The sequence below is a fragment of the Procambarus clarkii genome, chromosome 23 (genome assembly GCF_040958095.1).
Source record: "Procambarus clarkii isolate CNS0578487 chromosome 23, FALCON_Pclarkii_2.0, whole genome shotgun sequence".
NCBI lineage: Eukaryota > Metazoa > Arthropoda > Malacostraca > Decapoda > Cambaridae > Procambarus > Procambarus clarkii.
The window spans coordinates 24,615,722-24,631,279 of NC_091172.1; the positions used below are offsets into that span (position 1 = coordinate 24,615,722).

At 48.1% G+C, this 15,558-nt stretch overlaps 1 protein-coding gene across 1 annotated transcript; it reads right to left on the bottom strand.

The window, feature by feature from the left end:
- Positions 1-303: 303 nt before the first annotated feature.
- LOC138367781 (delta-actitoxin-Amc1a-like) lies at positions 304-1,050 on the bottom strand. The gene has a single exon (XM_069329744.1). The coding sequence runs from the start codon at positions 1,048-1,050 to the stop codon at positions 304-306; it is 747 nt and encodes a 248-aa protein (XP_069185845.1).
- Positions 1,051-15,558: the final 14,508 nt, after the last annotated feature.

Genomic DNA, 15,558 nt, shown 5'->3' on the forward strand with positions numbered 1-15,558 from the left:
CAGGCGGTGGGCCAGACGGGTTACGGGCCTGCAGGCATTACTGCACAGCGCCGCCTCCGCCTCCCCGCGTGTACTACCTTCCCCAGAAGTGCTCCTTAGCGTCTTGAGTACGATAGTAATTTTCTTTTCCCGCGTGATATTAAGTAAATGGTAGTTATTAGCCAGGCTGTAGTAACACAAAGTGAATGTTTCCAGCGCGGTCTTCATGCTGGAAATGGTCGTGAATGGTTCTTTAATTAATTTATTAAGGATCTTAAGGCTGAAGTTGTCGGGCAAGAGGCCAAGTCTGAGCAAGGTGGACTGTCAGCGGCCGCGCCACCTGCGGCACGGGCTGGCGGCGCCACCTGCGGCACGGGCTGGCGGCGCCACCTGCGGCACGGGCTGGCGGCGCCACCTGCGGCACAGGCTGGCGGCGCCACCTGCGGCACGGGCTGGCGGCGCCACCTGCGGCACAGGCTGGCGGCGCCACCTGCGGCACCGGCTGGCGGAGCCACCTGCGGCACAGGCTGGCGGCGCCACCTGCGGCACAGGCTGGCGGCGCCACCTGCGGCACAGGCTGGCGGCGCCACCTGCGGCACAGGCTGGCGGCGCCACCTGCGGCACGGGCTGGCGGCGCCACCTGCGGCACGGGCTGGCGGCGCCACCTGCGGCACGGGCTGGCGGAGCCACCTGCGGCACGGGCTGGCGGAGCCACCTGCGGCACAGGCTGGCGGCGCCACCTGCGGCACAGGCTGGCGGCGCCACCTGCGGCACGGGCTGGCGGCGCCACCTGCGGCACGGGCTGGCGGCGCCACCTGCGGCACGGGCTGGCGGCGCCACCTGCGGCACGGGCTGGCGGAGCCACCTGCGGCACGGGCTGGCGGAGCCACCTGCGGCACGGGCTGGCGGAGCCACCTGCGGCACAGGCTGGCGGCGCCACCTGCGGCACAGGCTGGCGGCGCCACCTGCGGCACGGGCTGGCGGCGCCACCTGCGGCACGGGCTGGCGGAGCCACCTGCGGCACAGGCTGGTGCCAACTGGAGGACAATAACCAACAAAAAGTGTTACCATTGACAGTGACGGGATTACCGAGGTCCCCGTGGGGGGGGGGGTAAACGCCTCATCATCCCCAGCCACAACAGTTGAGTGACTCCCAGGTACCGTTTCACTTACAGGTGAACACACACAGGCTTTAGATGTAAGGCGGCAGGTGTCAAGTTCTCATGCCGGGAGAGATTATACATCATTAGAATCCAGTATTGTACAGGTTATAGGAGTCAGCAGAGGAGTGAGAGGGTGTCGTTGCTGAGGTCAGTGACCTCACATTTGACGCGGTCAATGTGAGGTCATCCCAAGGAGCCCAATTGTCTGGGTACGTCTCCATCATCGCTAGCTGACTTGTATGACGGGTTGTGATTGGTTGAGGCATCTTAAGCTCCTATGTACCATCTTCTTCTTGAGTATCTTCTTGAGATGATTTCGGGGCTTTAGTGTCCCCGCGGCCCGGTCCTCGACCAGGCCTCCACCCCCCAGGAAGCAGCCCGTGACAGCTGACTAACACCCAGGTACCTATTTTACTGCTAGGTAACAGGGGTATAGGGTGAAAGAAACTCTGCCCATTGTTTCTCGCCGGCGCCTGGGATTGAACCCAGGACCACAGGATCACAAGTCCCGCGTGCTGTCCGCTCGGCCGACCGGCTCCTTGTAGGAGCCGACCATAGGAGCTTGTAGGGTGAATGTTGACCAAACTGTTCCTCCGTGGAGAAAAACGGTGGCAGCACGTGATCCTTACGTCAGGTTGTTAGCAAGACACGAGTTGTTCTTCAGTTGCTCTAAATTAGTTGAACAGTCTGGTGCCAGCTAGCACGCTGCCGTGGATGTTTGCCATTTTGTTAACTGACTACTTGTTGACATTATTGACTCTACCGCGGTTTTATATATGAATGTAAAAAGATTCATTATTGAGCTATAATTAGATGATGATATTCTTCCACTATGGATAGTATAATGGGCACAAAGTTAGCTAACACATGCTCGAAGCCGGCGTCTTAGATTATGTGAATTTGAATGTCAATAATTGTATAAGCTCATCTAATTATTGCAATATTACTATTTTAAATATTAAACACAGCAGACAACATTTTTGTTGATAATCACTGTTGAACTGCAATATAAAGTATATATATAAAACGTTTGTTGACGAATGCAAACTAGAAATTATCTAGGTACGTCACCCATGATTTTGATCAGTCTCCATAAATTGTTGTGCCAACCCATTCTCGCACTTGCTTATAGTCAATATTGGCTTATTTAATAAGTGCATATGTGACATACTAATTGATTGTTGTGTTGTGGAACCAAGCAGACCCCCCCGTGGGGCGCGAGGCATTTCATGCCTTTAGACTTTTTGCATTCCAACAGTTAGTTAATGAAATAAACGAAATATTTACAAAATACTGAATAAATGAGAAATTTTGTTTAACACACAAATAACACATACTACAGGTATGACACAAATAAATTCAAGTTTAGCTCAGGGACGGCATGAAGTACATCGAATATTGAAGACCAGACCACGCACTAGAAGATGAAGAGACGACGTCGACGTTTCGGTCCGTCCTGAACTACTATCAAGTCGACAATCGACTTGATAATGGTCCGCGCCGGACCGAAACGTCGTCGTCTCCTTATCTTCTGATGTGTAGTTTGATCATCATATCTTCAGGCACATTATTGTGACTCATCATCTGCAACATTGAGTAGTCTTACTGAGGACTCAACTCAGTCTTGATCTGGTGTTCACTACGCCTATATATAATACACTAGGAGGGGTACCCGGCTGCGCCAGGGGTCTCTCTTCTCTTACCCCTCCTTTCTGCCAAATATTCCTCCCCTCTCATCTCTCTTCCCTACCTTTCTCCACTTCTGCTCTTCACCACTTTCTCGTCATCTCTATAACAATGTGTAAAATAAAATAAGAAATACATTTCTTAACATTCAAATTATATGTATGTATGTATGTATGTATGTATGTCGTGTAATAGATAGTCAAGATAGAGAGTTGACTCTATCATTCTCTGATGAAGGTGAATTGAACCGAAAACGGGTTCAGCATTCTCTAATTCTTCAAATGTGGTTTTTCTGTATATTATATATATATATATATATATATATATATATAAATATATATATATATATATATATATATATATATATATATATATATATATATATATATATATATATATTAGTATATTTTGGTAGCAGTCTTTCCTGTAGACATATTTTATTAAATATGACCGAAAAAGTAAGATTAATAATTCTAACACGAATTTTCTCAATCTTTCGTACATTATGCTTCACTGTTGGAGGTAAATCAAAAATCACTTCTCCAAAATTCATTTTTATTTCTAGTCTGACGCGACACGGGCGCGTTTCGTAAAACTTATTACATTTTCAAAGACTTCACAAATACACAACTGATTAGAACTTGCGTTTCCCTGATTTTATATCTACATTTGAGTGAGGTGGGAAGGGTGATGTGGCATTACATTTGAGTGAGGTGGGAAGGATGATGTGGCATTAGAGAATATTAATAGGGTATTAAAAGTATCAACACAAGACAGAACACGAAACAATGGATATTGAATAGAAGTGTTTGTAGAAAGCCTATTGGTCCATATTTCTTGATGCTTCTATATTGGAGCGGAGTCTTGAGGTGGGTAGAATATAGTTGTGCAATAATTGGCTGTAATTATTGCACAACCTATATTCGACCCACCTCAAGACTCCGCTCCAATATAGAAGCATCAAGAAATATGGACCAATAGGCTTTCTACAAACACTTCTATTCAATATCCATTGTTTCGTGTTCTGTCTTGTGTTGATACTTTTAATACCCTATTAATATTCTCTAATGCCACATCATCCTTCCCACCTCACTCAAATGTAATGCCACATCACCCTTCCCACCTCACTCAAATGTAGATATAAAATCAGGGAAACGCAAGTTCTAATCAGTTGTGTATTTGTGAAGTCTTTGAAAATGTAATAAGTTTTACGAAACGCGCCCGTGTCGCGTCAGACTAGAAATAAAAATGAATTTTGGAGAAGTGATTTTTGATTTACCTCCAACAGTGAAGCATAATGTACGAAAGATTGAGAAAATTCGTGTTAGAATTATTAATCTTACTTTTTCGGTCATATTTAATAAAATATATATATATATATATATATATATATATTTATTTATTTATTTATTTAGAGGGGTACCACCTCTGGTGCAAGTGCAGGGACCCATAGCCTCGTTGAAGAAAATAAAGAGTAGTCAGAGAAGATCTTGTGAATCCTCACTGAACACTTTGATATTTTCTTCTCCTACCACCCCTATTCTTTTGGTACGTGTGTATATATATCTTTATTTGAAAATGTCATTACACAAAAAGAGTTACAACATTGGTTACAAGCAGAGTACAAGGCTGCTTGTCACAAGTTGTAGAGCTCCTCCAGCTCCTCAGATGGCGGGCAGGAACCATGGACGCAGTGAGCATTTCCTCTCTGGATCACCACACTAGGGCGCTGAAAGAGAAAACTGGCAGCATATATATATATATATATATATATATATATATATATATATATATATATATATATATATATATATATATATATATATATATATATATATATAAACTTTGGGCAGGTGGCGTCTAGAGTCGAGACGTTCTATACAATTATTTCTACTGCACATTACCCGAGTTTCTTGGGAACATCTGTGATTTTTCAACAACCCTCGCTTGTCTTCAAGTAATAACTGCAAGTCTGTTAACACCTGACCGGTAATACCCGCTGCGGGTGCCCTTCCTCGTGTGTGTGTGTGTGTGGGTCCTTACCCGCCTGCAGTCTTGTAAAACATATTATTAGCACAAAATTAGTTTATTTTCTTGTATAATCTAAACCGATTCGCAGACAAGAATCACAAAATAATAATTCTTTTTGTTGTAATTCTTTCTCCCATCATTACTGTTCTTGTAGTGTTTATTTGTTTCTTCCTGGAAGTCTGGTACAACATCTTGGTGAAAATGAAAGGTGTCTTGAGTGTTATGTATTGGAGCTGAGCGTGCTGGAGCAGGCGTAAGGAGAGAGCGAAGCATTGTGAAACATTGGGGGTGTACCTAGCAGGCGCGGGCCCCGCAGGACGGCTGGATTACGGCCGTTGAAAGTCCGCGTGACGCCGCCTGGTGTAGAAGACATTAGTGTGGACGTGTTTAGGGTATGTTGGTTCATGCCAGCATGTTACGGTATGTTGGTTCATGCCAGCATGTTACGGTATGTTGGTTCATGCCAGCATGTTACGGTATATTGGTTCATGCCGGCATGTTACGGTATGTTGCTTCATGCCAGCATGTTACGGTATGTTGGTTCATGCCGGCATGTTACGGTATGTTGCTTCATGCCTGTTTCACACTTAATAATTTTGGAAGATTGCTCTATGGTGACTGCTCGAGCACGTTTCGACCCCTAGTGTGAACCGGGCTCGTGGCTGCAGCGAACCGGGTTCGCAGTTTTCCCCGTCGTGAACCTCTCTCCCTCTCTTGTCTTCCACTACCAGTGATAGTTGTCAAAATGTTGGTCGGGCGGAGTAGGCTATTACTGCTGGCGGTCACGTCGAGCGGGTCTCCACAGACCGTGAGTTTGTCTGGTTATTTATAATGACGAAATTACAAGTGTCGGTGAAGCCCCCAGCGGTGGAGACGCCTGGGACCGGGTTAGCAGACTTGACGGCCAGACGGATACCGTCTCCCTGACCCACGGACAGACGGAGACCGTCTCCCTGACCCACAGACAGACGGAGACCGTCTCCCTGACCCACGGACAGACGGAGACCGTCTCCCTGACCCACGGACAGACGGAGACCGTCTCTGGTACATAACTAGAGCAGCATAAACGCACTGACAGGTACAGCGACGAGCAGGTAAACAGAAAAAAATAGTGGAAAAGCATATGGAAAAAGATATGCTTTACCTTCATCGGTCTTGGTGATGAGGTGATGGTCGCTATGCTCACTGTTGCTGTTGTTGCTGCTCTGGCTCCTTGCTGCTGCTGCTGCTGCTGCTGCTGTTGTTGCTGCTCTGGCTTCTGCTGCTGCTGCTGCTGTTGCTGTTGCTGTTGTTGCTGCTCTGGCTTCTGCTGCTGCTGCTGTTGTTGCTGTTCTGGCTTCTACCTGTACTCTTTGCTGTGAGTTTTCTCCAGTTATGGCTGCTGCTACAGTTCTTCTCCTCTGGTGCTGTATTGTTGATTCCTTGCTATTGTTACTGCTGGTGCTGAGCTGTTCCATCTGCTGTGTTAAGACGTTAGTGGGGTGCTGCTGTTCCTGGCTACTGGTACTCCCTTGGAACGCTTCTAGTTCATGGTAGAGCGTTGTTTTGTCTGGGGAACAAGAATACAGTCAAGTTTGTCATGCTGAGTCTTCTTTCTGACTTGCAGACCAAAAATGTGCAATTCTTTAGCCAGAAGGAAGGCACCGCAAGACAAATTCGACTTTCGTCTTGTTCCTCAGACGCACAATGTCTCGCTGGGCCACAGAGCAGAGTCCGCTGCGGTTACATTCCCCTTGGGAAATCTAGTTGAGATTGTATACCCCAACCAAGGGTATGTATGCGGGTCTAATACCCTCGTTATACCGTCAGGTAAATTACCGAACCGGCTACAAGAAGTGGAGCGCTGCCATGGCCCACCACCACCACCACCACCACCACCACCACCACCATCACCGCCACCACCACCATCGCCCACCACCACCACCACCACCACCACCATCACCGCCACCACCACCATCGCCCACCACCACCACCATCACCCACCACCACCACCACCTACGGCCAGGGTGACGGCGGGCGGTGGCGCTGGTGCACAGACTTCTTAAGCTTGAGCGGAGGTGAGCTTTCTTTCTCAGGCTGACATATGTGGAAACATCACCCTCCTCGGAGATTATAATTCTTGTGGTCGGTGTGTGTGGGGGCGGGAACACTGAGAGAGAGAGAGAGAGAGAGAGAGAGAGAGAGAGAGAGAGAGAGAGAGAGAGAGAGAGACCAAAGATAGAAACATGATGTGTAACAGTAAGCAAGAGCTGCGAGAGCGGGAGCCAGCAGCAGCAGCAGCTGCACTGTTACCCAAGACAGAGGCGAGTCTCACACACGAGGAAATCCTCATTAGGGACCGGAGCCGGCGGACAAAGAGAGCCCCCCGCGCCCCCTGGGTCCTCGGTGACCAGGTGCTGCAAGATTACCTCAATGGCGCCCAGGCTTCATTCCCCGCAACTTTCCCCACACCCACGTCATTTACTAGCGAAGGTGCGGGCTCATTAGACGCCGGGGAGGCCCTTGGGTTACGGCGCCCGGGTACCTGAGGAGTCGATGGGCCCTGAAGATACGACGACTGTCAGGGTCGCGTCATCATTGGCGGGAAGGAGGAGGTGGAGACGCCTTGGAGAGGCAAGGTAAGCTGTCTAGACGGACAGTAATCATTGTCGTACAAGCTGGTAGGCGGAGTAGCTGTCATGGTGGGCGCTCTCTGTCTCTGTGTCTCTCTCTCTCTCTCTGTCTCTCTCTCTCTCTTCTCCTCTTTCTTTATATTTTTCTTTCTTTCATAGTCATACTCGTTCTCATTGTCTTTAGCTGTGTGTGTGACTGCGCAGGCAACCCGTCCTGCTGTTTAGACAGACATGTTGTAACTCTCTGCACCATCGCACATACATCGATGTAATAGACAATTAAATAGTAACTAGACAGTTTACGACAATGTAAAAACATCACTGTTATTTACTCTCGTCAACCCCTATGTACTTTCTTGTGTATATATAAATAAAGATATTAGAATTTATTGTTATTAACTTTACAAGAGTCTGGAGAAAAATAAAGCTAAAACCAAACTTAAAAATATTGCTAGGGCCTATTATAGTACATATATGTACTATAGACCTCAGATAGCGTTTATTAGGCCTAGGAAGGGTAGGTTAGGTTGTTTTCTTTGCAAGATCAGTACAAAAAGTGTGCGTGTGTGTGCTTGCCCATATGTGTATTCACCTAGTTGTGCTTGCGGGGGTTGAGCTCTGGCTCTTTGGTCCCGCCTCTCAACTGTCAATCAACTGGTGTACAGGTTCCCGAGCCTACTGGGGTCTTATCAAATTTACTTTGGAGACTGTGTATGAAGTCAGCCTCCACCACATCAGTGCTTGCGTGTGCGTACATGCTCTCGCGTCTCTGAGCGTGCTAGCGTGTGTGCATGCTCTCGCGTCTCTGAGCGTGCTAGCGTGTGTGTGCATGAATGCTCACGCGTGTGTCTGCGTGCTCGGGCGCGCGTATTCACCTAGTTGTGCTTGCGGGGGTTGAGCTCTGCTCTTTCGGCCCGCTTCTCAACCCTCAATCAACTGTTACTAACTACTAATTAATTTTTTCACACACACACGCGCGCGCGCGCACACACACACACACACACACACACACACACACACACACACACACACACATACCAGGAAGCAGCCTTAACAGCAGTCTAACTCCCAGGTGCCTAATTTACTGCTAGGTAAGAGGGGCATCAGGATGAAAGAAACTCTGCCCATTTGTCTCTGCCGTCTCCGGGAATCGAACCCGGGCCACAGGATTACGAGTACCGCGCGCTGTCTACTCAGCTACCAGACCCCTGTATGTATGCGCGCGCGTGCGTGTGGCTACCAATCCCATGCATCACGGCTGATGTGGAGTGGTCGTCGTGCTCCTCTCCACATGGTTGACCCAGCTGGGGGCCACATGGTTGACCCAGCTGGGGGCCACCTGGTTGACCCAGCTGGGGGCCACATGGTTGACCCATCTGGGGTCAACCACCTGGTTCTCTGCTCTAAAGACATCACAATCATTTAATCACTCACAGGTACGACCCAATAAATATTGGCTCACATGAATGGTGGACACAAATACGAATGTAATGTCGCAAAAATATATTTCTTCAACCCAGTGATTTTTGTTCTGGTGAAGATTTACTTCTAAACCGCATTTTGGTGCGGTGAGCTTTACTTCTACACACGTGGAGGGGCGAAGAGCAGTGTCTCCTCCGGTTTTAGGCGTGATCATTTCCAATAATATTTGTCATTTTGGAATGTGTGTGTGTGTGTGTGTGTGCTATATCTCTTCTACTGCTCGTCTGCCCATTCTTTTCTCTCTTTTTTCTCTCCTCTCTCTTGTGTCTCTCTGTTTCTCCTTCCAGCCAGAGTCTTGGCGTCCGGGAGATGTTGCGTGGCTGGGAAGGACTCATCACCGTTGGACGTGATGACAAGAACTCATCACAAGTGGATATACTCAACATGTCGAGTTCATCCTCGTCTCTGAATGGATGTTTTGGCGGCCGTTTGTCTGATAAACAAACGCTTGCAATATTCAGATTGCAAAATACTCGATTTAGTTTTTTTGTTGGTGAAGACGACGGTGGAAATGTGAGAGTGTGTAGCGTGCGTACACACTCCTACACTTGGTAGTTATTACAGCGTGTGTAGTCACTTTGAGGACTGCCTCGCCGGGTGCTGTCTGGAGAGTTTCATGCATGGCGCAGTCTGCTGCATGCTGCAATATGAATGAGGGAGAGACTGAGGGAGGGAGAGAGAGAGAGGGAGAGACTGAGAGAGGGAGGAAGGGAGGGAGACTGAGGGAGAGACTGACGGAGGGAGGAAGACCGAGGGAGAGACAGAGAGGGAGGAAGACCGAGGGAGAGACAGAGAGGAAGGGAGAGAGGGAGGGAGACCGAGGGAAAGGGAGGGAGGGAGACAGAGAGGGAGAGAGAGAGAGAGAGAGAGAGAGAGAGCGACTGGTTTAATTGGGACGCGACGGTGATCTGATGGAAGTAACAGCAAGACAATCTCTAAGGCGTCCTCAAACTCTTGTATTTTGTATCTCCTCTTCACTGTCTCTTTCCCGTCCCCATCCCTCACGACTACCCTTCCCCTTACTGTCTCCAGACGCCACCTGCCACCCCCCTCCTCTCCTGTCTCATCATCTCTGGTCGTTCACAGGTCGTATTCCAGTCCCTCGTTCGATTTTGCAACCAAAGAGTTTAAGACAAGAATTTTAAAGTCAGCGTGAAACGAAGGAAGGGAGAAAGAAAGAAGAAATAAAGGAAGAAAACGAAAAGCAGCGAAGACAGGTAGTAAGATAGAAAGGACGAAAGATAAAAAGAAAGATAGACAAAAAGATAGACAAAAAGATAATCTAAGTCTGGTGGTCGGTGCAGTATTCTCGCATAGGAAGTGAACAGGAGTGTTAAAGGGGTTGGGTCGTCATGGTCGACCAGGGCGCTGAGGTGTCGTCATGGTCGACCAGGACGCTGAGGTGTCATCATGGTCGACCAGGACGCTGAGGTGTCATCATGGTCGACCAGGACGCTGAGGTGTCATCATGGTCGACCAGGACGCTGAGGTGTCATCATGGTCGACCAGGACGCTGAGGTGTCATCATGGTCGACCAGGACGCTGAGGTGTCGTCATGGTCGACCAGGACGCTGAGGTGTCGTCATGGTCGACCAGGACGCTGAGGTGTCATCATGGTCGACCAGGACGCTGAGGTGTCATCATGGTCGACCAGGACGCTGAGGTGTCATCATGGTCGACCAGGACGCTGAGGTGTCATCATGGTCGACCAGGACGCTGAGGTGTCATCATGGTCGACCAGGACGCTGAGGTGTCATCATGGTCGACCAGGACGCTGAGGTGTCATCATGGTCGACCAGGACGCTGAGGTGTCATCATGGTCGACCAGGACGCTGAGGTGTCATCATGGTCGACCAGGACGCTGAAGTGTCATCTTGGTCGACCAGGACGCTGAGGTGTCATCTTGGTCGACCAGGACGCTGAGGTGTCATCTTGGTCGACCAGGACGCTGAGGTGTCATCTTGGTCGACCAGGACGCTGAGGTGTCATCTGTCTCAGGCTTAGAGAATTTGTCTCTCTCTTAGGCTTAATTTCGCTTTATCTTCAAGAGTCCGTATTTGTGTGTGCGCGCGCGCACGCGCCTTCATTTGCATCTGACATCACTGATATTTGAATTTATTGTTTGGTTCCCCTTAGATTCCTCTTCTCTTCCTCCTCCCTCCTCCCTCTTCTTCGTCGTTCCTTCTGTTGCTCTTCTACCTGTTGTCGCACCTCTTTTTGCACTGATGATGACTTGACTCTTGGTCATTCATCAGTTACTCGTCTCTCTTGATGCCTTTGTTGCTTCTGTGTTGATGTCTCTCACCTCGGGTAGTCCCGCCTCGCTGGTTTGTATCTCTCGTCTACACTCTCATACATAGAGACTGGGCTCTGTGTGTGAGAGTGCATATAGAGTTTTCTCTATGTGCACTCTTTCTGGGTTCTCTCCCTCCCATCTCCTATCTGGGCTGAGACTTGCTTCTCTTCCCAGTCTCCTCAGATCCTCCTGGTGCTGTTGCTACTGCTGTAGAGTACATGTGGCTAATTGGTGTTTATCTCCTGGGCAGGTGGGTGTCGGGGGGCGTCTGAGCGCTGCCGTACGTGGGCTCCTTTGGTCGAGGACCGGGCCGCGGGGACGTTGAGCCACGAAATCATCGCAAGGTAAGGTACCCCTGCGGTCATTAGGAATGAAACTATATGCCCCCCCTCACAGCTCCCTACATGTACTGTGCTGCTGTTAATTCCTAGTGAACCTGCAAGGTAGGAGCTGTAATCTCACATCAGCTCATCTGAAGCCTGACCCTAGCTACTCACTTGTTTGATGAGCTTATTAGTTTGCATCATAAATAAGCCAATGTAATGTTACTCATGTACAGTACAGGATGAATTAGGAGCCAGCTGTGTGGTAGAGCCTTCATGTGGTCGGAAGCCACAGCCTGCTTGAAGCTCTTAATCGTAGAGCGTCTTGTGTTGAGGTTGCCAGCTTCTGGTTGTGATAAACTTGGGCCAAATGGAGAACCGTGAGAATATTGAGCTGATATATATAGCAGGAAGTTCACCAATATCTCCCTCCTGTGTTAAAGGCTCTGATGTACTGTCCAGTCCAAACAGACCGTATCAGAGCGATGAACGGTGTCCCATGGTGTGTCATCTTGACTCTTAGATCTGATCATTGATGGGGTGTGGGGAGCTCTTCAAGATCATCTTGAAGATCATCACCACCCTGTCATTGATGTTTGTATATCGCGCATACTATTATTGGGGTTCTGGGATTCATGTATATTTCGAACAGAATTTCCAAATGAGCAGGGATTGACCACATGAATAGACTGGAGGTATACACATTGATTAAAATGAAGTGCAAATTTTCCTCCTTGGTCTCGCCCCTCTCAACGCATCTAAGATGTATAACAGGCAATCTTCTGAACGTTCTTGGTAGTTCTGTAGTCTAGGAATGTTTCTAACACGATCACCATATTGGTTCAGCGAATGTTTAAATCTGTGTAAATCACGAACATTGGTAATGAAGACCCTGATTTTAGGCAGACGTTATGCTAATGGATTAACTCCTTATGCTTGCTCGTTGTTGTAGGCAGCAACAGTGTAAGGTGGCTGCTCTCGTGGCTAGAAGTGTGTAGGTCTTTTGTGCTAGGAAAAGCACACACACACACACATCTACAGAGCCAGGTATGTACAGATTTGGCACATACACCTGCGGATGTGTCTGCACCATATCTGAATATTTCTTGGTCTGATCTGAAATTGTTTCTTAAATATTTCATCCTTAATATCCAAATCCTTTTTTTGGTTGGAATGGTATCCTCTTGATGCCCTCTCCTGCGGCAGTGATTATACTTGTTATCTGGAGGGCAGTTTTCAACAGTATGCCCCCATTCGACCCCCTCCACCCGCTCGATGCGACAGCTGAGCCCTGCACTGAGTAGACTACTGAAGTAATGTTATTCAGGAGTGTTATTCAGGACAGGTGGGGGATGGTAGGGCAGCACCTGGCTTTGATGGTTATTATGCAGGTGTGTGTGTGTGTGTGTGTGTGGGGCGAGGAGGGTGGTTACTTCGGCTACGCCTGGCCACGTTCAGTCGGTCTGTTTTGCCTTGTTTTCACTTCGAAGTCAAAGAGTTTGACTTCGAATAGTTTTGACTTCGCTCTTGTCCAAGTGCAGCGGATAAGTGTTTATTTTCAGTTAGAGGTGTAAACAAAACGGTTACATTGTTGTATTTGAGCTAACAACTCCATGTATAACCTCAGGTTGTGTGGCGGAAGGTTAATAGTTATTGCACAGAGGTCATCTGAAGGTCTTGCTGTGGTACTTTCGGGTGGTGGTGGTGTAGGTGTGGCTCCTGGTTCCCAGCAGAGACTTAGGGCTGACCAGATTCCCAGTAATCTTCAGCTGCTGAGATGGTAGCAACGTGAGATTTCCAGCGTCCATCAATCTCGTCTTCTATTGAGCAGTAAGAGTCATTTTGTCGAAGTTGGGTTCTTATTTTCTCTCAGGGACATCTACAAGTCAGTGCACCCCAGGAGGTCGAGCAGCGCTTCCGTTTTGTAGCATTTTCTGAGAAAGATGAAAGCACTTGGCGAATTCCAGATCAATGGAACTGTTGTGTACTTACTGGTGTGTAAACCATGGGGTAAACAATGCACTTGGAGGCTCGAGGTCTTCTTCAGGTGCAATATAAGTGAGCCTCTGCCTTGCAGGATGAATGGCAGATGTTACAGCAATTATCCTGATTGCACTGGACACAATTGTTCTTAGTTGATGTATTACCACCAACACGACACAAAATCTGGTGTATAACCTGTGACAGATTTACCTCTTGGAATTTTGAGATGTCTTTTTTGGCAGCAGAGAGCAGTCACTGTTAAGTAGCCTCAGGAGATCAGCGCCTCCAGAGAAAGAGAGAGTCTCTCTCTCAGTGAGAGAGAGAGAGAGAGAGAGAGAGAGAGAGAGAGAGGAAGAGAGAGAGAGAGGAAGAGAGAGAGAGAGAGGAAGAGTGTGTTACGGCCACTCTGGGCCACAACCGGGTTCTTTGCTGGAGGAACCAAAGTACTAGTTTCCGACCCCAAGTCGGTAGTAGCTTTCAAGGCGTGAGCTTGGTAATACAAGTAAAACACAAGGGGGGAGTTGAAAGGAATACGACACTTCATCCTTTATCAATATGTTCACATATTATCACTTTCCCATCACCGTAAATAGAATCATAAACGAAGTGTTACTACACTGATATATACACAAGTGTCGCTCTCATAGGACACTAAGCGCTCCTCGATGCTCATGCAATGCAGCCTTGTCAACTACCGTGTTTCCTCAACACGCAGTACCGTCCTCAACCAGTACTGGGAAACACCAACGAGTCTACCCTAGCCATGGGCCAGCCTATACACAGTCTCACTAGGTGCTCCTTGTGCACGCCCACAATCACTCACCAGCCTGGTGCTGGCAGAGAACATCAGCCTCGCGCTGCTGGGCCTCTACACGAACAAATACAAGGGTAACGAACCCCTGGCAGGAGCTTCTTGCAACTCGCTGGTTACACTCCTCCGTAGCACCTCACTGTCAGTAGTCTCTTCCTCTAGCCAGACCCGGGTACGCCGAATTCTGTCACTGCCACTTCACAGGCAGACAGCAGATACTACTCAGTTCCTCTTCGGCGGCGGCTCACTGCTCGCGTAAAGCAGAATGGAGTAGAGAGACAATAGGCTGCCCTGGGTAGACTGTCCTCGTACCACAGCAGCCCTACGTCGCCTATGTGGATACAGACACGTCATCAGTAAACTGGCCGGTACTTGTGAACTAAGAAATACCACTTACGAATTCTGACATTAACTTACAACTCATATCCCAATAGATGGCGCTGATTTCTAGGCGCCACCTCACCAGAGGTCAGCTACAGTGACTTTTCGAGCTGACCAAGGCAGGAATCTAGAGTCTCTTGCAGGTATCATACCGCCACCACCAGATGGCGTCGTCCATGTTGTGGGGGGGGGGGGGTTTCGGGAACGGACTCACAGATGGCGTTGACGTCGCTGCTCCATGCTCCGACGCTGGAGTCGGGTTCGTAACAGAGAGGGAGGAGGAGGAAAGAGAGAGAAAGATCTCCTTGAAAGATAGTTATCTATGAAGGAGCCAGCGCCGCCCTTGTAAGCTAATACTTGGGTTCCACAGCACAGTTTCTGGGCTCCGTCCAGTCCGCTGGAGATAACTTCTCTTGAAAGTATACATGGAAGGATGACCAGAATTAATCCCCGTCTTAAGGAAATTTTCTTCTGAGGAGAAGCAAAGGAAACAAACTTTACACTCCATTAAAAAATTTTCTCCACTTTTTTCACTCCATTTTACTCTATCTAGTAAGAGCAGACATGATTAATGGATAGAAGTAGATGAAAAGGTAGATTTATGGGTTGTAAGACATGACCCCGAGTTAGAAGATCAAAGAGTATATGAAGTGTGTGAGAACTGCCTGTCAGTTTGAAGGTGTCAGTCGGGTAGGTAGTGAGAGTGATGTACAGGCCTTCATTCTCATCTTCTTTCTCGGCTCTTTATGTCTTCACCATTAACTATTATAATGTAAACGGTGTGAAATATTAATTCGTATATAAATATAAA